The 25,517-nt window shown below is 39.5% G+C and overlaps 1 protein-coding gene across 1 annotated transcript in view; it reads right to left on the reverse strand.

The window, feature by feature from the left end:
* Window positions 1–2,401: 2,401 nt before the first annotated feature.
* rfx6 (regulatory factor X, 6) overlaps window positions 2,402–25,517 on the reverse strand; it is a 52,353-nt gene continuing 29,237 nt past the window's right edge. The window contains exons 15-19 of the mRNA XM_055636373.1: window positions 24,387–24,509; window positions 21,627–21,833; window positions 15,096–15,590; window positions 12,098–12,310; window positions 2,402–3,425 (exon numbers count right to left, since the gene is read on the reverse strand). Of these exons, the coding sequence (XP_055492348.1) occupies window positions 3,244–3,425; window positions 12,098–12,310; window positions 15,096–15,590; window positions 21,627–21,833; window positions 24,387–24,509 (1,220 nt within the window). The 3' untranslated portion in view covers window positions 2,402–3,243. The remainder of the gene's footprint in view (window positions 3,426–12,097; window positions 12,311–15,095; window positions 15,591–21,626; window positions 21,834–24,386; window positions 24,510–25,517) is intronic.

The raw sequence follows: 25,517 nt of genomic DNA on the forward strand, positions 1-25,517 counted from the left end.
TTCAAGAAGGGTTTCAGTACATTGGCCTTCATCAGTCAGCTGCGAATGTAAGTGAGGCACAGCAAAGCGATTGGTGGGAAAAATGAGGGAGAGAGAGAGAGAGAGGGGAAGGGTGGGAGTTGTAGAAACAAAATAGATGGGGAGAAAGGGTGGGAAACAGGCTGTTCGGCCCAACTTGCCCATGTTGACCAAGATGCACCATCTAGGCTAGTCCCACCTGCCTGCATTGAGCCCATATCCCTCTGTACCTTTCCTAACCATGTACCTGTCCAAATGTCTTCAGTCAGTCCCTGATCAAGTATAAAATTGAAACCCAACTGATTATAAAATAAGCTGACCTGACCCAAAGCTGATTATTGCCAAACCAGGCCCAATAATGAGCAGATGGTACCAGGTGGGATTTGGGCAAGTTAGATAGTGCTGGTGTGTGATGGATAGAAATAGATAAAGGAAAAGGGCAATTTAAGGCAAGTCGAGGCAGGGGACAGAATGGCAGACTGGAAGGTGATAAGTGTAATCAGATGAGGGATAATGAGCAGATGAAACTAGGCTCAGCTGAGTGACAAATTTAGGTAATGAGGAGCAGGGAGTGGGATTGAAAACATGAACAAAGGGAGAACATAGATATGCCAGTACGAGTGGGAAAGGAACATAGGGCATGTGGGTTACCAGAGATTGGACCATTTAATGTTCATGCCATGAATCATTAGGTTGTAGGCTACCCAAGTGGAATATGAGGTGTTCTTTTAATTTGTTTGTGTATGGCTTCACTGTGGCACCAGACAAGGCCTAAGACAGACAGGTTGGCAGTATGGGCAGAGGACTGGTACACCGTAAAACAGTTGCCTAGTCTGCACTTGTTCTCATCAAGATAGGAGGCCACATCGAGAACATCTTTAGGTTATTGTGCTTTATTTTTTAACAATTTATTACATGGAACCTCATGGAATATGTCCAGAAGTAGTCCATTTCAATTATATCCATATTCATTCCCCCATATCCTGCATGGTTACTTTTCATAAATACATTTCCTACCTAAGTTACCGAAAGCACTTTGCAGAAGTTTTCTCAAACAAAACCTTCCACAGAGTGACACATAAATGTTTTAACACAAATGCAGGTGTTTCTCAGGAGGGATCGAGATGGGAAGCAGTTTAAAAAGGAGATATCTATGCTTAGCACCTTATCTACTGAAGGTACAGCTGCAATGGGGAGGTGATTAAATCAGAGAGGAGGAAGTCAGATTCAGAGGAGCACATGAATTTCTGGAAGGTGAAGAAAAATTGAGTGATCGCGAAGGTGAAATTATGGAGAGGTTTGAAAGATTTTAAAATCTGAGGCCTTGTTTGATTGTGACCCCATGCAGTTCAGAAAGCACAGGGTGATGAGCAAATGGGAGATAATATCTGCTTTGCAATTTGTAATACATGTTTTCAATATGCATCTTATCAAATATGAGACTAACCAGGAAACCAGTGGAATAATCAAACAGAAGTTTTTTTCTTTTTTTTTTTAATGTTTATGAGATATTTGTGCTTCTGGACAGGCCAATATTTATTACCCATCTCAAAATATCCCAGATCTGAGACCCTTGTTAGATTATTTGAGAAGTAATCTATGAATTGATCTAATTATAAATCAGCGCTGATGAGGATGGAAACTGTTCTTACAGAATGTGTTGAATGAGATGTTTGTTTTTCCAACAATTCATTAATTTCATGATCACTTGTTACTGTAACAGTTTTTTGTTCCAGATTGATAGCATTACTTTAAATCTGCAAGCTGTTATGTTGGGATTGAAACTCATGGACGATTAAATAGTCTAGGCCGTTGGATTCATAATATTATTTATTGTTTGTACATTTTGCTTCTACCTTAATTATATGTGTTTTTCAATCTGGTCTGAATAATATTTAATAAGTTAATGAATCATTTTGCCTTCCTACTTGGTTATCCATGAATAATCTTCAATGTGATTGGCTACTTAGTTTGCTTACTGACCCAGGGATGCTGTTTAGTTGATACCTGATAAGCACAAGTGTTAGAAAAAGGGAAATGTCCATAAAAGAATTGTAATATAGACCAAGGGAACCTCTTCCTGGATCAGAAATATTTGCCATGACTGTAAGTTCCAAGCCATTATTTGCAAGTCATTAAAAATTGACAAACATTCCTATTAGCTATTTTTTTCTAGTTAGCTTCCATTCATAAAGTCAGAGAGACACAGCTCAGAAAAAAAAATTCTTGCGGTCCACAGAACCTGCATGAACCACCAAGTGTTCATATTTCTCTAATTCCACCCTAACCTCTTTTATTCTATTCCCATTCCTATCAACCCCCCCCCCCCCCCCCCCCCCCCCCCCCCACCATTCTACCATGCACCTACACACTTGCAGCAATTTACAGTAGCCAATTATGCAACCAACATGATATATGTTAACCAAACATGCATATCTTTTAGGAAGTGGGGAACAATTGGAGCAACCAGGGAAAATCATACCGTCACAGGTCGAATGTGAAAACTCCACACAGACAGCAGCAGAGGTCAGGATTGTGGAGTTTGGATCTGGACCCATGAGAGAGCAGCTCTTCCAACTGTACCACTGTGACACTACCTGCTGCGGCAAAAGCTAATAATAAAATTAAGAATTTATGGCGGGATAACGATGACTTTTAGAATGTGCATTGGCTATGCAGCATTGCTACAATAGGATGAGCTACTATTGTGGAAAGTCCAATGGCAATTCATGTACCGTTACTCTTATATATTAATGCTGAAATAAGCAGAGCAATTGAAACTAAAATGATAAGGCTGCAGAAGATAAACACAATGGAAAAATAATTCCACAAGAACATTGGTCATAAGTGATAATACAATAAGTGAAAAACTATTAATTCGATATGGAAATGATTCCATCGGATAAAATACAATTATAAATAATTAAAAGCAAACATTACAATCTTACTATTTCTAAATTATTATCTGTATAATTTGTTAATTTAACTTTTAGAAAGATATATAGATTCAAAATAGGACCCTTTAGTCTAAAGTCATGTCAGGGTTTTCTGCAAGTCAAAGTCAAATAGAAAAATATACAATTTAAATATTATCGCAGTTCCTGGATTTACTGACTGGTCGAACTCCTGAAATATTGTTCAGGAAACACCATAAAGCAGTAAAGGCTTGAGACATATTTTATGCTTGATAGGAATATTTAAACATTGATTGCTTAATAAAGCCCTTTAGGTTCCTCCAGCGGTGGCTCCCATGAATACTGTGTTGATCGAGGGTAGAGATGACACCATGTTTGTCACCTCCCCAGATTGTCTGCGGGTTTCCAGTGTGTCCTGAGAATTATATTGCCCAGAGTCACTGTACATGCATTGAGAAGAAGATGAAGATATCACACTTTGCATGTGCGAAGCTGTAAAAAGAGAGAAAATATATCTTAATAGCATGTCAATGGAATGTCTGCAAAATATATTTTCAACAAAACCACAGACACATTAGCCTAAAATTTGGATTGTATAGCCTTTTCTTTGTTTCTATGTTTCTTTCAAGACTAAATCGTGTTTAGCCTGTTCACTGCCAAGTTTTTTTTGCCCACTGTTGGCCATAACCTGAGTATACTCGGAGGTGGCATTGAACAGGTTAATATACTCAGGAACAAACGAGGTAAATTTGTACAACACAATATGTCAAACCAGATATCAGGGAAGGATTTCATTGAAGTGCAATGTACAGACTCTCATTTTGTAATAAATGCCATGTTTAGTTGCAAAGTGAAGTATTTTTCGATTTACACTGATGCTCTTGAATACTGACTGTTGTGATGAAAAAAAGATGGTACTTAAAGATCTCATTTCCTTAATGCACTGAGATCAAGTAATCATTTCTGTGCATTGCTTTGTTTTAATTAGTGTATAATCCACAAGTTAAGCTTACAAATTTGGGGATAGCAATCCTTCACAACTGCAAATAGCAAAAAAAAAGTGGCAAATAAAACACACACACAAACATATATACGAGGTGATTGCTGGTTGACACAGACTCAATGGACCAAAGGCCTGTTTCTAAGCTGTATCTCTAAAGTTTAAAGATGACAAATCAGCTACTTTGATGCTGCTGATTGATACTGACCTTTTATGCCTTCTAAAAAAAATGGAATTGGATGTCATAGTAAATAACAAGACAATTATAATATCCTTACAAATGTTTTTTCTGCAGAATATTGTTTGTTATCAAAAAGGAAAGCACAGTAATATTCCCACTAACAACCTTCTACAGAATATTATTCACTTTCCTGAGATTATTAGGCTTAATACACATGTTGATTGGCAATTAATGGAGACCATCTAGAGATAAGTGATAAAATCACTTTCAATAAAAAAAAAGGAACGGGACTCCCTGCAATTTAATTCAATGAACTTGGTCAAAGGAAAATCTATTTAAACTTTTACTTAATTCTTCTGACTTGTAACCCTGATAGAAAATGCCATTGAGTAGACAGTGGATCAGAATAAAATCCAGCTCTGTTCAGCAAATACCTAGTTCATCTTACTATTTAGATTCTTGAAAAAAAGAATTAAGCAGGAAACTGGAGGACAGGCATGAAGGTGATGCCCAGCAAAATGTATTGGGTTAGAAACTCTTGGCACATTAATTGGGAGAAGCACATCAAACTTTTAATGAGAGGCTACCAATGCAAAGTGTAAAGGCACACAAGATCCATTACATTGAACACAATGCCCAATCATCCTGTTTTTTTTCATAACTCTATACGATGCAACTGAGCAGCAGTCTGCAAAGCAAAGACAAGCTTTCCATTTACAATAGGTGTAGTAAGGTACTGCAGATGCTGGTTTAAACCAAAGATAGACACAAAAAGCTGGAGTAACTCAACGGGACAGGCAGCATCTCTGGAGAGAAGGAATGGGTGACGTTTCAGGTCGAGATTGAAGAAGTGTCTCGTCCTGAAATGTGACCCATTCCTTCTCTCCAGAGATGCTGCCTGTCCTGTTGAGTTACTCCAGCTTTTTGTGTCTATCTTCCATTTGCAATAAGTGTTCATTGCAATAATCTGGTAAACAATCTTCCCAGCCATCTGCCCCTCAGCACTGTTAATTTAATCTCAAACTAATTTGTCTTCCTGCCTCAGAACTACTCGAGTACTTCTATTATTATTGATTGTGTGATATACCTATGTCATCTCATTACAAAGATATAGCAATAAAGAGGGTTTTCTATTTTATTACTTCCACAAAAATTACGGTCTTCTTTTGTTTGATGTTAAACATTGATATCTTTATCTTTTGATTGATTGCTTCTGAATTATAATGGGATTAAATTAATTTCTGAAAACACATTTATTGATTAATAATTAACCATATGATAGTCTGACATGTTAATCATAAATCTACACCAACATTTGTTTTTTTTTAGCAAAACTCAATGTATCTAGAAGATTAACTCGTACAGCTGAACTCCTATCATCTTTAGTGAAACACAATCTGCTGGAAGAACTCAGTGGTTCAGCCAGCATCTCTGGAGGAAATGGACAGGTGACCTTTTTGGGTCAGAACCCTTCTTCAGTCTGAAGAATGATCTTGATCAGAAACATCTTTTAGGTCTATATCCTCCAGAGATGCTGTCTGGCCTGGTAACCCGTGTTTAGAAGAGGTTGGAGGGAAAGATTGTCATCTATAAAGAACAACGTAATTGCTAATGCTTTCATTGCTCTTCCCTATTGTAAATCTCATCCTTATGTTATGCCTGCATCCATATCCTTAAGATGGCATTTGTTACAGAATGACCTCCTGACCAATGATCCTCGTGTAACACATTTAGTGCCGTTTTCACGCTCGGCATAAAAAGTGGAAATGTTACTTTTCCCTGCAAGGAGTTCTCAGGGAATGCATGGGATAAAGTTAAGTAACTTATTAGAACATAATAATGTGCTTTAAAAAAATGTACAATCTTCAACCTGAAGCACCAATGGCTCCCATGTCAGAGACAAAGCAGTGGATGGGATTTCTACCCCACTGCGGGTTCAGTGGCCACTGGAATTTTTATTTATCGTATCTTCTCAAGGAGCTGAAAGTTAGACTTGCAAGCCAGGTTCAATTAAATCATATTAGTTCTCTGGAATGGATGCACATAGTTCCCATACTAGTCAAAAGAAAAGATGTATAGGAAGGAACTGAATATTACACAAAATGCTGGAGTAACTTAGCGGGACAGGCAGAATCTCTGGATAGAAGGAATGGGTGACGTTTTGGGTCGAGACCCTTCTTCAGATTGGTTAGGGATAAGGGAAACAAGAGATATAGATGGTGATGTGGAGAAATAAAGAACAATTAATAAAAGATATGCAAAAAAGTAATGATGATAAAGGAAACAGGCCATTGTTAGCTGTTTGTTGGGTGAAAATGAGAAGCTAATGTGACGGGTGGGGGAGGGATATAGAGAGAGGGAATGCCAGGGCTACCTGAAGTGAGAGAAATCAATATTCATACCAGTGGGCTGTAAGCTGCCCAAGCGAATCCTGTCACAAGTTGTTTTGCCCACCACTCGTCTATGACTCCTAGTGGGAGTAACACTAACTACACCCGTGCAGGTTGCATTGTGCTGTTGTCCGGAAAGAAGAAGATATCAATTTAGCAAAGCTGTTTTTCATGGTGGTAGATAAAATACCTTTAGTACAGGAGACAAGAAATCCTATGTCTAGCAGAGGTTGGAGGGGAAAATTGTCATCTTCTTATTTATGAAGAACAATTTAATTGTTTAAAGCTTTCAGTACTCTTCTCTTGTAACACTCATCCATATGTAATAGAGCCATAGAGCATGGAAGCAGTCCCTTTGGCCCAACTTGCCTACACTGACCAACACTAGTCCCACCTGCCTGCATTTGGCCTATATCCCTCAAAACCTATCCTATCCATGTACCTGTCCAAATGTTTCTTAAATGTTGTGCTACTTCCTGCCTCAACTCCCCCCCTCCAGCAGCTTGTTCCATATACTTACTACCCTATGTGTGAAAAAAGTCACCCCTCAGGTTCCTATTAAATTGTTCCCCCTCACCTTAAACCTATGTCCTCTGGTTCTCAGTTACCCAACTCTCAGGTAAAATACTGCATTTAGCCAATCCATTCCTCTCATGACTTTGTACATCTCTATAAGATCACCCCTCATCCTCTTGTGCTCCAGGGAATAAAGTCATAGCCTGCTCAACCTGACCCTGTGGCTCATGCCCTCAAATTTGTTATGTCTACATATATATCCTCAAGATGGCATTTGTTTACAATGTTTCTCGGACCCGCAAATCGTCAGCATGGGAGCACCACAAGGCTGCGTACCCTCCCCTCTCTCTACACCAATGACTGCACCTCCACTGTCTCCTCTATCAAACTTATCACGTTTGCGGATGACGCAACCCTTATTGGGCTGATCCAGGATGGGGAGGAATCTGCCTACAGACAGGAAGTGACACAGCTGGCGGCCTGTTGCCATCGCAACAACCTGTAGCTCAATGCTCTTAAGACGGTGGAATTGATAGTAGACTTTAGAAGAGCTCCCCCTTCCCTCACTCCACTCACCATCAACAACATCACAGTCACATCTGTGGAGTCTTTTAAGTTCCTGGGAACCATCATCTCCAAGGACCTTAAATGGGGGGGGCCACCATCGACTCCACAGTCAAAAAGGCACAACAGAGAATGTCCTTCCTGCGGCAGCTGAGGAAGCACAATCTGCCACAGGCAATGATGGCCCAATTCTACACGGCCATCGTAGAGTCTGTCCTCACCTTCTCCATCATGGTTTGGTTTGGCTCAGCCACCAAGCATGACACCTGGAGGCTGCAGCGTATCGTCCGATCAGCTGAGAACGCTATTGGCTGCAACCTTCCCTCCATTGACGAACTGTACACTGCAAGGGCCAGGAAGTGAGCGGGTAAGATTTTCTCTGACCCCTCTCACCCTGGCCACAAACTCTTTGAATCACTTCCCTCTGGAAGGTGACACCGGACTGTCAAAGCTGCCACAGCCAGGCATAAAAACAGCTTTTTTCCACGAGTAGTAGCTTGACTCAATAACCAAAAATCTGTAGCCTCCTTTTTTGACCCTTCTTTGTCTTATGAAGAAAGATGGATAGATGTTTTTTATTATACTCTCTAGCTTTAGGTGATTGAGAGAAATCTTATAGAAACTTACAAAATTCTTAGGGGTTGGAGTAGGCTAGATGCAGGCCCTTCGAGCCTACACCGCCATTCAATATGATCATGGGACAAGGGGTCCAACTCTTATCCCGGACCTAAGGGGGAAATCCTGATCCCTTAGCCAGAAGGGAACAACTTTTTCCCACTTACATATAGGTGATGAACTGGCTGGAACCTCTGCCGCAGAGGGAGTTCAGGCCACTCTGTGTGAAAAAAGTTATTTAAGAGGGTTTTAAAGGATGTCCCCCTTATGGCTAAGGGGATCAGAGGGTCCTGGAGAGAAGGCAGGTACGGGAGCAATCTTCCTGATCTAGCCTGATCCAGAAACCTTAGAAATTTTGTAAGTTTCTATAGGAGTAGGCCATCTCGGCCTCCTCGAGCCTAGACCGCCATTCAAGTCTATCAGCTTTGATCATCCAAGACAGTCCTGACATACCAGGCCTTCTCTCCATACCCCCTGATCCCTTAGCCCTCAAGGCACATAATGTCCTCCCTCAGATTATAGACCAAATCTGTATGCAATACTCCAGGTGTGTGGCAGACCAAGATCCAGAGATTTCACCACTGCTGTAGAACCTCCCTGCTTCTCATACTCAAATCCTAAAGGCTTGAAAGCTTTATCCTTCGCTTTCTGTGACCTGCCTTGTCCTGGACTTCCCTAACATCGGGAACAATCTTCCTGCATCTAGCCTGTCCAATGACCCTTAAGAATTCTCGTTTCTATAAGATCCCCTCTCAATCTCCTAAATTCTAGAGAGTATAAACCAAGTCTATCCAGTCTTTCTTCATAAGATGGTCCTCACATCCCAGGAACAGTCTGGTGAACAGTCTCTGCACTCCCTCTATGGCAATCATATTGAATGGCGGTGCAGGCTCGAAGGGCCGAATGGCCTACCCCTGCACCTATTTTCTATGTTTCTATGTTTACTCTAGTATTTTATTTAATTCACATGTTTAATCAACAATGTTTTTTTATTAACGTTTATTGCTGTCATTCCTAACTGCCACTGTATGTCATGTTGTCACTTGCAGGCGGAGCACCAAGGCAAATTCCTTGTATGTGAATACTTGGCCAATAAACGTATTCATTCATTCATTCATTCTTTCATTCATTTCCTGACCAATGATGTCAATAAGTTTGGTGAAAATCCATATTCTCTTCATGACAAAGATGAATAAATCATGAATCCCTTTATAAAGAAATGATCTCCTAGTCACATCATTATCATGTTCCATGGCCACAAATTGTGAGTCATTATCAGTATATTAATTTAAGTGCCTCAATAGGTACTCAGTAGACCTGAAAGTCTCATACTTCTTGGTCTGCATTGCCATTCCGCACCAGGAAGACAGCTCTTCCTGTTAGTTTTAGCAAAGTGGAAATGTTGGAAATTATTTGAGTTGCCTGTAATCTGTTTCTGAAGCTTGCTGGTCAAGGTCAATAAAATAACCCTTTAAACAGATACAGATGGTATTAAATAGCAAGTGTATTTCTGGTTGTACTGCCAGTTTCCTTTGAAAGTTATGCACAAAAGCTCAATTTATGGAACTTTAGTGAAAAGGGATAATGCCCTCTGTGGACTTGAGTATCAATGGGTTTATGAATGACACTGAAAATTTAAACATGCGAATAAAGTGAATCGTATGAAAAAAAGTTAAGCACAGTGCTGGAAGAATTCAGCGGGTTAGATGGCATCTGGGGAGGGAATGGACAAGCAAGGTTTTGGGTCACGATCCTGCTTCAGATAAGTCTGAAAAAGGGTCCTGACCTAAAACATTGTTTGTCCATTCCCTCCCCTAACGCTGCCTGACCCACTGAGTTCCTCCCACACTTTATGTTTTGCTCAAGATTCCAGCAACAGCAGTTCCTTGTTTCTCCATGTGTACAGAAGAGTCTGGCCAATTTCCCAATGGAGCCAATATTGCCTGAAAATGATCACAAACAGGAAGTAACCTGGATAAAATCACTTTATGCATAATATGGGCATTAAAGATAATGGGTCCAATTTATAAGATAAAAATATCAACAGGGTTACATGATTTTATGGGCAGTTATTGGAACAGCATGGCAAAAGATGGTTATTATCGCATATCAACTTATGGTATGACTTAATTACACGGTGCTGAAATAAATGGCTCTGAGGAGCTTATCCAGGTTAAGATGGTTCAGTATATGATCTGAAGATGTAAGCGCAAGCAGGGAGAGGGAGAGGTGGTAATAATTAAAGTGCCTCTACCCACAGAAGCAGGTAATTTTACAAATATGTATTTTTCCAAGTACACAGGAAGAGCAAATAGAAATTAGATTGTTGGGCGAGGAAAGAATGTTAACTGATTCTAGTATTATGCTGGCACTACACTTGCCAATTAGTACCGAGTTATAGAGTCACACCATATAGAAACAGGTCCTTTGGCCCAAAATGCCAATACTGACCAAGATGCCCTATCTGCACTAGTCCCACCTGCCTGCATTTGGCCCACATCCCTCCAAATCTTTCCTATCCGTGTACCTGTCCAAATATCTTTTAAATGCTGCAAAACATACTTTGCTAATAAAGTATTATTATGATTGTGATAGTACCTGCTTCAACTACCTCCTCTGGCAGCTCATTCCATATACCCACCACATTCTGTGTGCAAAATTTACTTCTCAGGTTTTTATTAATTCTTACCCCTCTCACCATAAACTTTTGTCCTCTAGTTCTTGATTTCCCTACTCTGGGTAAAAGGCTCTGTGCATTTACCATATCTGTTCACCTCATGATTCTATACACCTCTACAAAATTACACCTCAGCCTCCTGCGGTCCAAGGAATAAAGTTTCAGGCTGCCTAACCTCAGGCCCTCGAGTCCAGGCAAAATCCTCGTAAATCTTCTCTGCACCCTTTCCAGCTTCACAACATTCTTATGTTAATCCTGGCTAAATTGGAGCAGCTGGAACTTCAAAATGGGGTTAAGTTCAGGGTTGCTGGGAGATTTGGTCAAATTGGAATTACTCTTTGCAGAGCTGGGACAAGTTGCAGAGAGGTGCCAGAGTGTCTGGATCTTAGATACAATTTGCAAGCAAAGAATGGGAAGATCTGCAAACCCTGTCTATTTGGTGCAAAATGCATATAATGGATTGGATGGCTGCAAACCAGGCATACACCTTGTAAATAATTGCATATAATGTTGCAGAGTTTGACTTTGCCAAGTGTTGATTGGATGAGGTGTTGAGCCTTGTCTGGGTTATCTGTAAATCAGGGTAAATGTTTCTTAGTTGGCTTCCTCTTGAAGTCCGTTTTGAATACAATGTATATAACTGTTGTATCATTGGGTTAGGGGAATGCCTGTTATGTATGGGGTTAATCGATATCTGTAATTGGGTTATTGAGAGACCACCCCCATGTGGTTCGGCCCCTCGAGGTCCCGGGACATATAAAAGTCCGCGATCACGAGGCTCTGCGTCGATCTTCTGGAAGAGCGCTTGGGACTGCGTGAACTTCTGGAGTGTCTCTGTCTGAGCGAGGCCTAGAGGGCTTGAACAGGCAGACGCGAGGATCGAACCCGCGGTGGGATAGGTACAGTGTTTCATCTGTGACGCGCTTTTGGTAAAATAAAATTTAGTTGTTTCAGGTGCTTGATTCAGTGTTTTTACTGAAACTAGACTGGGGGGGAAGCTTAGAAACGAGCAATTATCACTTCCTCTAGCAGGATGACCAAAAGTGAACACAATGCCCTGAGTGCAGCCACACCAAGGCCTGTGCATGTTGAATCATCCTGTTGGGATTACAGTTTATGTGTCTTTTATTTTGCCAACACTTCCACGTCAACTTTTATACATTTTTATCATGAAGGGAAAAAAATTCCCTTTGTCATATAATCCTAATCTGTTCCACTCACCTGTGGGAGTTCGGCAGACTAAAGGTGATGAATCGGTATAGAAAGACCCTGGATGTTTCCTTCCGCTGTCATCCAAAATGTTGAGTGGATCGTGGATGTCGTTGTAGCCAGCTGCTGAACGGATACTGCTAACGCTGCTAATAACTGATACATGTTGGTCAATCATTGACCCCAATCTGTGGGATTCTGTGTAATTGTTGTTGCCATAGTATCCTGCAAATTAAATACAAATCAAAATAAACACTGGCTCCTGAATATTTTAGGTGCATACACCTAAAATAGGTGGAATACACAGTCTCTTACCCAGCACAGGGGAATACAAAACCAGAGATCATAGGTAGAAGGTGAGAGGAGCAAGATGTAATACAAACCAGAGGGCCAGCTTTTTCATTCGTAACGTGTTAGGATATAGAAACATAGAAAATAGGTGCAGGAGTAAGCCATTCGGCCCTTCACCGCCATTCAATATGATCATGGATGATCATCCAAAATCAGCACCGCGTTCCAGCTTTCACCACATATCCCTTGATTCCGTTAGCCCCAAGAGTTATATCTAACTCTCTCTTGAATATATCCAGTGAATTGGCCTCCACTGCCTTCTGTGGCCGAGAATCCCAATATGTGGAATATGGAAGGAGCTGCCAGAGGAGGTAGTTGTGGCAAGTGCAATAAAAGCACTTGGGCAGGTACGTGGATATGAAAGGTTTAGAGAACTATAGACCAACAATCGGCATATGACACTAGTTTAGATGGGGTATCATGGTTTAAAAGACACTAGGGCAGGTACATGGATAGGAAAGGTTTGGAGGACAAAAGACCAAATGCAGGCATTGGGGACTAGCTTGGATGGGGCATCGTGGTTGGCATGGATAAGTTGGGTTGAAGTGTTACTGTGCTACATGGGTCTATGGCTTTAATATACAGTAGCACCCAAAACAATATCAAGTTGTGTTAAATTCTGCAGCCTCTGCTGGACCAAAGGTTCTAATTGAAATGGCAGCAGGACTGTCCATAATTTTTTTCAAAATATATCTCATCTGGCTCTTTACAGTGGCAAAAATGTTAAAGGAAGCAAGATTAACAGGGTGATGTGTGTTCACCCAATCACCCAGCATCCATATTGCCCCGTGGCTTTGATGCAAAATAGGCTGAAGAGGTTATTTCGTGAGAGAAGTAGGGCTGACAATTATTAGAAGGCAATTTGTTCTTTCAGCAACTAATTGCAGCATCAGCTAATGATAACTGTTTAGGTAAAAACACTTAGCAGAGCAAGTGAAAAGCGAAACAAACGCTCCAAGTCAACAATATTTTATCCAAAGTCGCATTCCTGAAAGAGAAGTATCATTGAAATAAAGAATAATCTAAAAGCAAAATATCAGACATGTTGATTTGATTTCAGATTTCTAGCATAGGCTACATTTTACTCTTGGATAACGTTTCAAGATATTCTACCAGCATGGCCATCTCTAATGTCAAGAAAGTGCTTCCCAGGCAATCTCTTCCACCCTCGTTAATGGGTATTCTAAACTACACACACATGATTTTGTCTCCAACCTCCGAGGCAGTGGTTTAATAAATCCAGTGATGAAGGCTGGATGCTGGGAGTGTCCATATCCCAAGGACATTTTCGATAGACATTCTGGCCTATTTTTTGTTACAAATCTGCTCAGCACCTCCCAATCCTCCACAGCCAGCAGTGCAATTCGTGGCTGCCATCCAATGTACTCCCACTTTAACAATGCCATGGGCCTTGAATGATCATTAAACATGGAACTGACACATTTCATGCCCCCATATACATATAAAATGTGCGTCTTTATCATTCACTCCCCACCAAAACATTTGGATATAATGTCCTGTACTACTCCTGGAACTTGATGACTTGCTTTCTGATTTCATACACTAAGAGCAAAGAATAAGACCTACAGTGCAAGACTAAGTTTCCAATTTCAACTTGGTTGGGTAAACATAGCAAAATCTCCGAAAATACGATTTAAAACTGTGACACAGATAGACCAGTCAAATACACCTTTATATGTTTGGTTCTTTCATTGAATCTGTAGCATTCATCAAAAATAAATCTGATCCACTCTTAGAATATACACAATGATCTGATCCGTGGATTAGTTTACACATTCTGAGTTAGCATGTTTATGTGATTTGTATATCTGATGTTCTCAAATGGATAACATAACAGGTTAATAATTGCACCTCCCCCCAGTAATATCAAGATGACACTGATGAAGATGCAGGTTTGTGTTTCACAAAGGATTCTTTAGTTCTCAAATCTGCAGTCCAACAATAACTTTAATCAAAGAATGATGCTCCAATCAAAGGGTTGTGTTTTGTAATTCCACCACTTGATGTTTTGATTTTTAATGTTTAAATATATTATATCATACTATCTCACAATGCTGTGACTAATTACCAGCATCTGCAGTTCTTGTATCTCATTTTACTGCTCATGGAGATCTTTGTAATTTACTAAATGGGATCAATTAGCAAACAGGTTTGTCAATGGATTTACCCATGCTCCCTGCACTTTCCCAGCATTTGGAACCCTATTGTCAAAGGTTCTACAACAGGCAGGCTACCAACCACCAGAAATACATTTCCTGTACTAAAGAAGTCATGACCACACTTTGTACCACAAGCTAGAGAGCGATGCCAATATAGAACAATATTTGTGTTTGACAGATACATTAAAATAATCATCTTCTCTGATGTTTTGCAATAATAAAAAAAAAAATTAAAACAATGTGAAACCTTTATAGCCCTTTCCACATGATAAAAAATGAAAAATATGTTTAATGTGAAAACAAATCTTTCGTTCTCTTTCATAAAGAACAAATTTCAAGATAATAGACTGTTGGCTATCTTTATCCATTAGGGCTTGATTTTCAGCTCAAAGGTTTGATTCAATTTAATTCTCGACTGGTGATAAATGACTTTCCTTGCATTTGATTAAAGGGAATTGAATTGCCCCTTTGATATTTACCATTTGAACCGGCGGAAGAAAAGGATGCTCCTTGGCATGCAACCGAATTCCCCAAAAAGTTAAAGTTGCCAGCGTTGAGCAGCTGCAAATTGTGTGCTTCCTGTGGATTTGAAGATGACCCAAAGTTAGACGGAGATCTGGAGCTATATGGCGACATGGCGCAGCTTCTGAAGTAGTCTCTTGAAACAGGTTGTTCATTGAAAGAAGTGAAACGGCCAGGATCCATTCTGTGCTGGTAACCTGCAGCAGTCTGATTTCTGAACATGGTTTGATAGTTGGAGTTTGTACCGTAGAAGTTTTGGCTGGGCTGGGGCAAAGTCTGATAGAATGAATCTGGGTACGAGTGGCAATGCGTGTGGATGGATAATGCTGAGCTGCCATTTTGTGACCTTACAGCCATTGGTCCTTGATTGATTACACTTCCCCTGTTGCCCAACACTGGAGATAGAGGTGGGGTCATCACATGACCGTGACTGTGGGCAAGTTCCATGGGATCTGTGAACAAAAGATATAAACAGTATTTAAAGAAAAAGGCAGTGTTAGTTGAATAGACAAAGTGGCTGCAATGAAAAATGTTGTTCTCAAATCTTTCTATAATCCTACACAGTGCTGATTGAAATCTCCAGCTCATAGTTTTCCATGCTTCTATCTTTTGTCTCAGCAGTAACACTAAGTCCGTCCCACTTAGGAGACCTAAACAGCAACCTCTGGTGACCTTGCCCGCCACCCCAAAAACAAAAATCAAGGTTGAGGTGACCTGCAACCTCCCACACATATGTTGAAAACCTTCCTCAACTATGAAGAAAACCGGCTTCGACTAAAAAAATTATCATTTGTTAAAACGGCAACCTATTTTTAGTCAAGGCCGGTTTTAATCATGATGAAAAAATAGCAACCTAGATGAAGCCATTGACCGCACGGAAACCACATTCGACCATTAGGGAGAGGATCCCAAAACCTCCGGTGACCTCATGGAAACCTTGGGTGGTGGGCAAGGTCACCAGTGGTTGCTGTTTAGGTCCCCTAAGTGGGACAGGGAGTTAAGCTCATACATTTTATCTGTTGAATGGATACATTCCTCCTGGTAAGATAAAAAATCATTGGAATCATATCAAAGACCGAATGCTGTGATGGGAATAATCTGAAGAGTTCCTGATTTGATGAACAAAAATGCACACTTGGTTTATCTCAATAATTATTTTATGAGTTTGCAGTTCACCACAAATTTTAAAAAAATCATGTAGAGATTAAACCTGTTTTTGTCACTCATTTGAATAGCATTGTAAATAATGCTTTAAAACATTATTTTAAAGTTGTTTAAAATTTAAAAACGATTCTATGTTAAACCTGGAAAGATGTTTTTTTACAGAAAGCATGACAGACATAGACTCAAGTCCACAAATTTTCATCAATAAGGAATCAATTCATAAATTGATCTTTAGCTTTTTGGCACATGAGGAAATTGGGAGAACACTAAAAACAGCATGCATCTATATTTCTTCACTTTGTCCAAAACTGAATACAATTTTCTTTAATATCTTTAAATTGCTATTCTCGTAAAGTATTTTTAATTTCCTTACAGTCTCTTTACTTGTAAACCATGTGATTACTCCAGTCTAGATCTAACTTATCAAAATACCTTTTTATAAATACAATACAACATATTACCTTAGACCACTGTGATGGATGTTTGTGTTAAACTGCGTTAATTGTGTGTTCTGTTACTTTATTTTCTGTTATGACTGCAAGGTACCCAATTTCGTTCAAACTAATAAGTTTGAATGACAATAAAGGAAACTCAACTCAACTCCTGGTTCACTAGTGTTAATGAAAATAGAAAAACATAATCATTCAGGTATTGTTAAGAATTACATTCCTTCTCTAAATTTATAAGGCAACTAAGGATATTCTTTAACATTTTCAGAGCTCGCCAACTAATAAATCTTGAAGTCTAGATTTGGAAATGTCTTGATTCAGTTTGAATCAATACATTGCAACTTGTTTTAATATTTTACACAAATTTTTGCTAAGCTCATTTTGCAGTGCAAAATTTCTAATTTTGAGAGATTATCAGATAGTTAATGTGTTCTCAAAGGAAAGAAGTGTTCTTTAAAAGAAGAAGTGTCCTGTGATTGGAAATAAGTTTTTGGAAATGTTATGCCTAAAACAGCTCTAATGTGTTTGCAAAGCTGTGGGAAGTAAAGATTTCATTGTTCCAGTTCATATCCGGAGGATATGACAGGTAAACACTCTTGACTTGACTCTTGACATGTATTAACTAGTTATAATGTCAATAAAATGAAGAACAGTTTAGTGTTATCATAGAACTGATAAGTAATGATATCTGAAAAAAAATTTGCTTTTGACCCTGAAGAAGTTTTGAACATAAGAAATGTTAATATGTTGTAAATGTAATCTGAATATTGTTTGCACCATGTATATTAAAATAAAGCTGCTACCCTCTTCTCACATGCATAAACCCCCGTACACTTTTTACTGCAAAGTGTGGTATAATATGTTGCCACACCCTTTAATACATTTTAGTTAACATGCACTATTGTGACCCAATTTAACTTATTCGGTAGCTCAAATTTTTGTGTAGATATTTTTTAATGCTATAAGCATGAATTTCCATTACCTAAACCGCCATAATGTAGACTTAAATTCACATGTTTGCTTTGTTCCAAAATCTCTATTTTTTTCCCCTTCAACTGGTGTCCTCTATGTCTCAAATGTTGGCATACTCTTGATGAGGTTATGACCAAGTACCCATTCGGGTACAAAGTTCTAAGCTGACTCTTCATACCATTGAGAATATGTTGCACAATTAGGGGGAGCTATGTAGATAATGTTACGACCAAATCAAGACCACAACTGTGTTCTTGGGAGCATGTAAAAGATCCCACAACACTAGTTCAAAGAGCAAAAAACAAACTGCTGGAGAAAATCAGCAGGTCAAGGAGCATGGCTCCTTGAATGGCTCCAGAACTATTTCAAAGAAGTGCAGGGAAATCTCCCCAAAATCTTATGCAATATTTACCCCTATTTATACCAATATCAAAAGAGACAGCTCCTACAGATCCCTTGACTACACTTTGAATCCTTGAGTCACTGTCAGTGAGCGAGGAGGGCCGAAGATGTGCCCAAGGTCGGACGAGGATGTGCCACTGAGAGAACAAAGAGGGACCCGCGCGGAGGGCCGCCAAGAGCAAAGAGGGACCATTGTCAACTACGTTGAACAATTTGTCGCTTTGCGGACGCCCTATTCATGGCAACTCTTGGCATACTTTACAAAGTATGCAAAGAGTACTTTATTATCAGGTCACATGTGATAATAAAGTACCATTCACTCTTCCCATTATGTTTGAAGCAAGAATGCCATTATTTTCTCTCAGTTCTCTGCCTCCACTGCTGCTGCTCCTAAGGTGATCCCTTTTATTCTAGGACATGTGAAATGCATTCCTTTTTCAGGAAACATGGCTTCCCTTTGCTGTGATTGATGGAGCCCTCACTTGTATTTCCTCCATTTCCCAAACTTATGGCCTCACCTGGTGCTTTCCAGAGATAGAACAGGGATACGTGTTCTCTAGGTGCTTGCCTTTTAACCAACTAACGTCTATATGCAGCCTACGTCATTTCCCTCAGCAATGAGAGTTAAACTTTTGCTCCGGATTCCTACATCTGCCTATTCTTGTGTCATGAGAAAAGCAACAGAATATTTGCTCATTATCACATCACTTTGTGTGGAAGCTTGTTGCATATAAAATGGCTGCTGTATCTCTTCCATCCCTATACAATAAAATGTGCTTCAATATGCTGTAGAGTGCCTCAACATAATAAAATACATTGTAACTCCAAGTATTTCCCTATTTATTATTAATTTAACAACCTTAAATATTATTATAGCCTCAACAATCACCAACTCTGCTAACAGATCCCATAGCCTTAGAACCACTGAGTTAAAGAAAGGTTGTCACTTGACCTTTCAGGGTTCTGAGATTTATGAGAATGTTGCCAGGACTAGAGGGTCTGAGCTATAGGGAGTGGTTGAGTAGGCTGCGTCTCTATTCCTTGGAGTGTAGGAAGATGAGGGGAGATCTTATAGAGGTGTATAAGATCATGAGTGGAATCGATTGGGTAGATGTACAGAATCACTTGCCGAGAGCAGGTGAATCGAGGACCAGAGGACATAGGTTCAAGGTTATATAGTTATAGGTTCAAGGTGAATGGGAAAATATTTAGTAGGAATCTGAGGGGTAACTTTTTCACACAAAGGGAGGTGGGTGTATGGAACAAGCTGCCACAGGAGGTAGTTGAGGCTGGGACTATCCCAACGTTTAAGAAACAGTTAGACAGGTACATGGATAGGACAAGTTTGGAGGGATAGGGACCAAACGCAGGCAGGTGGGACTAGTGTAGCTGGGACATGTTGGCCATTGTGGGCAAATTGTGCCGAAGGGCCTGTTTCCATAATGTATCACTCTATGACTATGACTCGATGACCTCTTCCAATGCTGAAACATTTACTCTTCTATCTCTGTTGCAGATTCTGATGTAGATTCATCTTCCTTGATTTTAATAAACGTCTCAAATTTATTATGCTCAACACACAGTGCCGGAGTAACTCAGCAGGTCAGACAGCATCGTGGAGTGAATGGGTAGTCGTCATTTCGAGTCCAGACCGTTCTTCAGACTGCTCTTGCACAAATATATTGGGTATTTTTTTAAGTACCGCTTCTTTTAGAGAATCTAGAATTTATTTTCTCCATAACTATGCTATAATATAGTCAACAGTTCAATTTTCAATGAATCATGCCAATTCCAGGATGCTGAAAGATGAACTAAATGATTATATCCAAATCTACTGATCGAATTCCAATCTTCTCAATTAAATAAACTTAAAATACATAAAGAATTTTAATTTCTATTTAAAAACACAATGGATCTGAGGTTATGTGATGCATTACCAGAGTTGACAATTAATATTGAGATCTTATTAATATTGAAAAATGTAAGATAGTTGAAAGGGACTTTCTTAATATTTAATAATCGCCGAACATCCCCTTATAACAACACAGTAGGAATGATTGAATTTGTAGTTGTAATGTAGCTACAGTTAAAAAAATATTACATTTATGGCAGATTAACTAAAAAGCATAATAATTATGAAATAATGGAGTAAAGTAGTTGAAAAAAACCCCAACAGATTAATGTTAAATGGGGATCGTCAAAGAACAAACATCTAACAAGTGGGGAAAACATTTTAATGGAAAACTATTGATGTGGAAAATCAGGCTTTTCATCTGCAATTGTAAAGCTTGGCCCTAATTTCTGAATAATCTGAGATGTATCCCATCAGGCTCTAGAGATCCATACCCTTTAATGCTCTTCAAGACCCACAGCACCTCCTCCATCTTAATCTTAAACTGCTCTAAGTAAGTAAGTTTGTTGGCCAAGCATTCACATACAAGTAATTTGCCTTGGTGCTCCACCCACAAGTAACAGCATGACAAAGTGACAGTTACAAATGACTCAGAAAACACTAAACAGTAATAATGTTCTCCACCCTAATTTCACCGTCCTCCATGTCCTTCTTAATGAAAACTAATGCAAAGTACTCATTTACAACCCTGCCTCCATCTCTTGACACCAAGCACAAATTCCTGTATCCCTGAGTGGTCCTAACTTCTTCCTCTTGTTTTTAACGCAAGTATAGAAACCTTTGGGATTTTCTTTAATGGACTCGTCAATGTCACTTTGTGGCCCCTTTGTTCCTCTACTCGCGAATTTAAGTTCTTTCTTCCTTTATTTATATTATTCAAAGGCTCTGTGTCATCCCATTCTCTCAAACCTTGCATGCTCTTCCTTTTTTGATTTTTACCAAATGTACACCATCTTTGTTCATCCAAGGTTTCCTTACTTTGCCGTCATTATTTCCCCTCCTTACTGGAACACGCCGGCCCTGAACTTTGAAACCGTTTGCATATGTCAGATGTAGAATTACCTAATAACTATTGCTCCCAGTGTACCCTCTCGAGTTCCTGCCCAATAACATTGTAATTTGCAATACACCAATTCAGTATCATCCTGCAAGGCCCAGCCTTCTCTCTATTCAAATCAATCTTAAAACTTAGACACTAAATGCTGGAGTAACTCAGCGGGACAGGCTGCATCTCTGGAGAGAAGGAACTGGTGACGGTTCAGGTCGAGGTCCTTTTTCAGACAGATGCCAGGGGAGTGGGCGGTACAATGTAGTCTGTGACAGTAAGTCTGGACGGAGAACTGGGAAGGGGGAGGGGGTGGAGGGAGAGGGAAAGCAAGGGCTACTTGAAGTTTGAGAAGTCAATGTTAGACAAAGAAAACTTATTGAGTTGTGATCTCCATCCCAAAAATGCTATTCCATGGTAATACATGTATGGATTAGAAATAACCACCCAAACTAGTTCAACACAGGCTGCTGTATTTTATGAATAAAGATGAACAATGTAACAAGAATGCAGTTTTAGTAAAATTATAAGAATACTTTCTTACCTGCCATTTGAAGAGCAGTGTTTTCAGCATTTGAGTATGAAGTTAAATTGGTAGCCATGTTGTGTTGACTTGTGGAGAGAGATGTATATGGCTGTTCTACCAAAGATTCATTTTTTACCATGGCATCATTAGAAAGTAATGCGTGTTTACTTCGGCTTGCAAGAAAACAGGAGCTTGGTGGTGCTGTGAAAGTCGTTTTGCTTACATCTGTAAAGTTAAATAGAAGACAACTTGAGAATTATTATCGTAAGAGTGCTTAAGATTTATTATGGCGAAAACCCTTCTCTAACATCAGGAAGGAAACAAAAAATAGAAACCAAAAATTGATCACAAATTGGCATAAAATAATGGAAATTGGTAAAATATTGAAAGAAAATTCTGCATAAAATTTTGAAACAAGCTAAATGGCAAGAATATATTGCCCTGGAGGGCATACAACTGCAATTATGTTATAATTTTTTTTTTTTTTTTAAAAAGCAGGATAGTTTTTATGTAGTTTACTTCACCTAATATTCAAACATCTTTAGGATTATTGCTTGTAAAAGCACTGTCCACTTGGCACGTTTAAAGTCGATGTCCTTTCTAAATCAAATGAGGAGTTTCTGGAAATTGCCAAAACAATTTCTGACGGCATTATCCAAAGCCAACTAATTATGCTGTATTCTCATAATTTACTGTGAAAAATAACCTTTGTAAAATAATCGGATTGTTCTTCATTTAATGCTGAGCTATTCTACTTGTCACCCTGCTCCCTATGCCTACATTTCTCCACAAAGGAACTGGTCATCACCTTCAGGAAATGGCATGAGGCACAGGCCTCAGTCTAATCAATAGTGCTGCAGTGGACATGCTCAAAAGTTTCAAGTTCTGAAGAGTAATCTTCACCAACAATTTGTCCTAGTGCAAAGTCATTGACACTATGACCAAGTGTGCACACTAATATCTCTACTTCCTCAGAAAACTAAATAAATTTGGCATGTCTTCAATGACTCTACCAATTTCTATAAATGCACCATAGAAGGCATTCTATCAGGATGAATCACAATGTGGTTTGACAACTGGTCTTCCCAAGACGGCGGGTGAATTATGTAGAAAGATGTGGATGCAGTCCAGTTTACCCACTCCATTGACTCTATCACGATGTCTCGGGTAAGCAGCCAACATAAACAAGCACTACTCACACCTCAGCCATTCCCTCTTCTCCCTTCTCCTGGGAGCTTGAAAGCACATGCCAACAGATTTAAGAACAGTTTCCACCCCGCTGCCATCACACCCTTGAGCAGACCTCTCACAAGCTAGGATGTAGAAACAGGGAACTGCAGATGCTGGTTTATAAAAAAAGACACAAAGTGCTGGAGTAAATCGTATGGTCGCCTAGCATCTCTGGAGAATATGGATAGGTGACATTTTGGGTGGGAACCTTCTTTAGTATGAAGGGTCTCGACCCAAAATGTTACCCTTCCATGTTCTCTAGTGATGCTGCCAGATTTGTGGGTTACTCCAGCACTTTGTGCTTTTTTTTCTCACAAGCTAAGGATCTATTCCTGACCCCTTAAATTACTCGAGCAATGTGAAAAAAGAAACAATCGATGATTTTGTTTGAGAACTCTTCATCAGAATAATAATGATGACAAATCATCAACCAAAAACATTAACCGTTTCACTTTTCACAGATTCTGTGTGACCCGCTGATTTTCCATCATTTTATTATTATTGAACTGAGGACCATAAGGGATGTAGGGGAACATGTAAGGAGAAAATTAGGAGGGCAAAAACTGGACGATTTATTCCTGACCGATACGATAACAAAAGTAGATCAACTGGGAAAGTGGGAAAAGGAATGGCGGATGGAATTTAGCACAAGCTAGTACTAAGTGATGCATTTTGGGAAAGACTTGGTATTTAAAAATATATATTTCCCACCCTTATAGAACATAGATCATAGAACATAGAGCAGAACAACAGAAGAACAGGCCCTAAGGCCCACAATGTCTGCGCCGTCCATGACACCAAGGCCATCACTTATCTACTTGTGCATAATCCATATCCCTCCATTCCTCGCATATCCATATGCATATCCACAAGCCTCTTAAATACATTCAAAAGTTATAGGAGTAGACTTAAGCCATTTGGCCCCTTCAAATCTACTCCGCCATTAAATCATGGCTGATCTATCTTTCCCTCTCAATCCCATTCTCCTGCCTTAATCCCCATAATCTCTGACGCCTGTATTAATCAAGAATCTATCAATCTCTGCCTTAAAAATATCCATTGAATGGCCCCACAGCCTTCTGGGGCAATAAATTCTACAGATTTACCACTCATCTCCTTCCTAAAGGTACACCCATTTATTCTGAGGCTATGTTCTCTGGTCCTAGACTCTCCCACTAGTGGAGACATCTAATCCACATCCACTCCATCCAGGCCTTTCACTATTCAACCTCAATGCCACTTATATTGAATAATCCGATGAGGAGGTATAGGGTATTTTAAAATAAAATCAATAACCAAACCAGCACTTAAGCATGTATTTCTGTTCAGCTTCTATCCTGTCTGTTGTATTGGATATGAGGTAAAGCAGTCCTGATTGCTGCACTTTCACATCAGCCATAATCTTGTTGAACGATGGCACAGGCTCAGAGTTGTATAGCCTGCTGCTGTTCCTGCCTTCAATTAACTTTTGCAAAAGAGAACAAACGGCTGCAACATTTTAGATTTTCACGAGAAAAAAAAAATGGTTGTTTTATTGAAGTACTGTACCTGAATTTTTCATGTATTTATCCAGGAGGTTCTGTAGCTCCTGCTCCTTGTCATTGTTAAATTGAGTCTCCATGGCCAACAATATGTATTCATCAAGCAGCATTCGAATCAGATGAAAGGAGCCTTGGAGAAGAGGAGCAAAGGAAAATTATCTCAGTGACCATCAGTTCACTTTAAGAGGCAAAGGAAATAAAAGCCATTGTTTGATTGCAAAGGACCTCTTTCTACCTCAAACATGGCACTGTTTTAAATTCTGATCCTAATCTGTTGTAAGGTTCACCTACCTCTCATTTTGTTTACTGTTTTCACAGACTGTTTGACAACTAATTACATGAAACTAGTGATGAAAGTAGGCCAAACTTCAGATACAATAGAAGGTACAATATTTATACTTTGAGGATTTGCTTGTGTTCGTTTTTATATATCTTCTCTTTAAATTGACACTAGATATGTGTTTCAATGAAGGGACTTGGACTGAATTAAAGAACCTTTACAACAGTTAAATTACAAACAACCAACACTTTGTCATAGAATCATGGAGCCATATAGTACATACACAGACCCCTCAGCCCAATTCATCCATGCCGACCAGGGTGCCCCATCTAACCTAGTCCCCTTTTTTTCCAGGTTTGGCCATATCTCTCTAAACCTTTCCTATCCATATACCTATCAAAATGTATTTTAAATGCTGTTGTAGTTCCTGCCTCAACTACCTCCTCAGGTAGCTGGTTCAAAATACCCACCAACCTCTGTGTGAAAAATATGTCCCTCAGATTCCTATTAAATCTTTACCTCTCACCTTAAACATATGTCCTTTGATTCTTGATTTCCCTACCCCGAGTAAAAGATTTTCCTTTTCAATTCCCCTCATGATTTTATATACCTCTATTAGGCTATCCCTCAGCCTCTTGTGCTCCAAGGAATAAAGTCCGAGCTTGCCCAACCTCTCACTGTAGTTCACCCACCGAATCCTGGCAACATTCTTCTAAATAATTACATCCTTCCCTTCGTAGGGTGAAGGAACAGCAACATCTCACCAGCATCTTGTACAACCATATAACCATATAACAATTACAGCACGGAAACAGGCCATCTCGACCCTTCTAGTCTGTGCCGAACACGTATTCTCCC

The sequence above is a fragment of the Leucoraja erinacea genome, chromosome 5, assembly GCF_028641065.1.
Source record: "Leucoraja erinacea ecotype New England chromosome 5, Leri_hhj_1, whole genome shotgun sequence".
Classification (NCBI taxonomy): Eukaryota; Metazoa; Chordata; class Chondrichthyes; order Rajiformes; family Rajidae; genus Leucoraja; species Leucoraja erinaceus.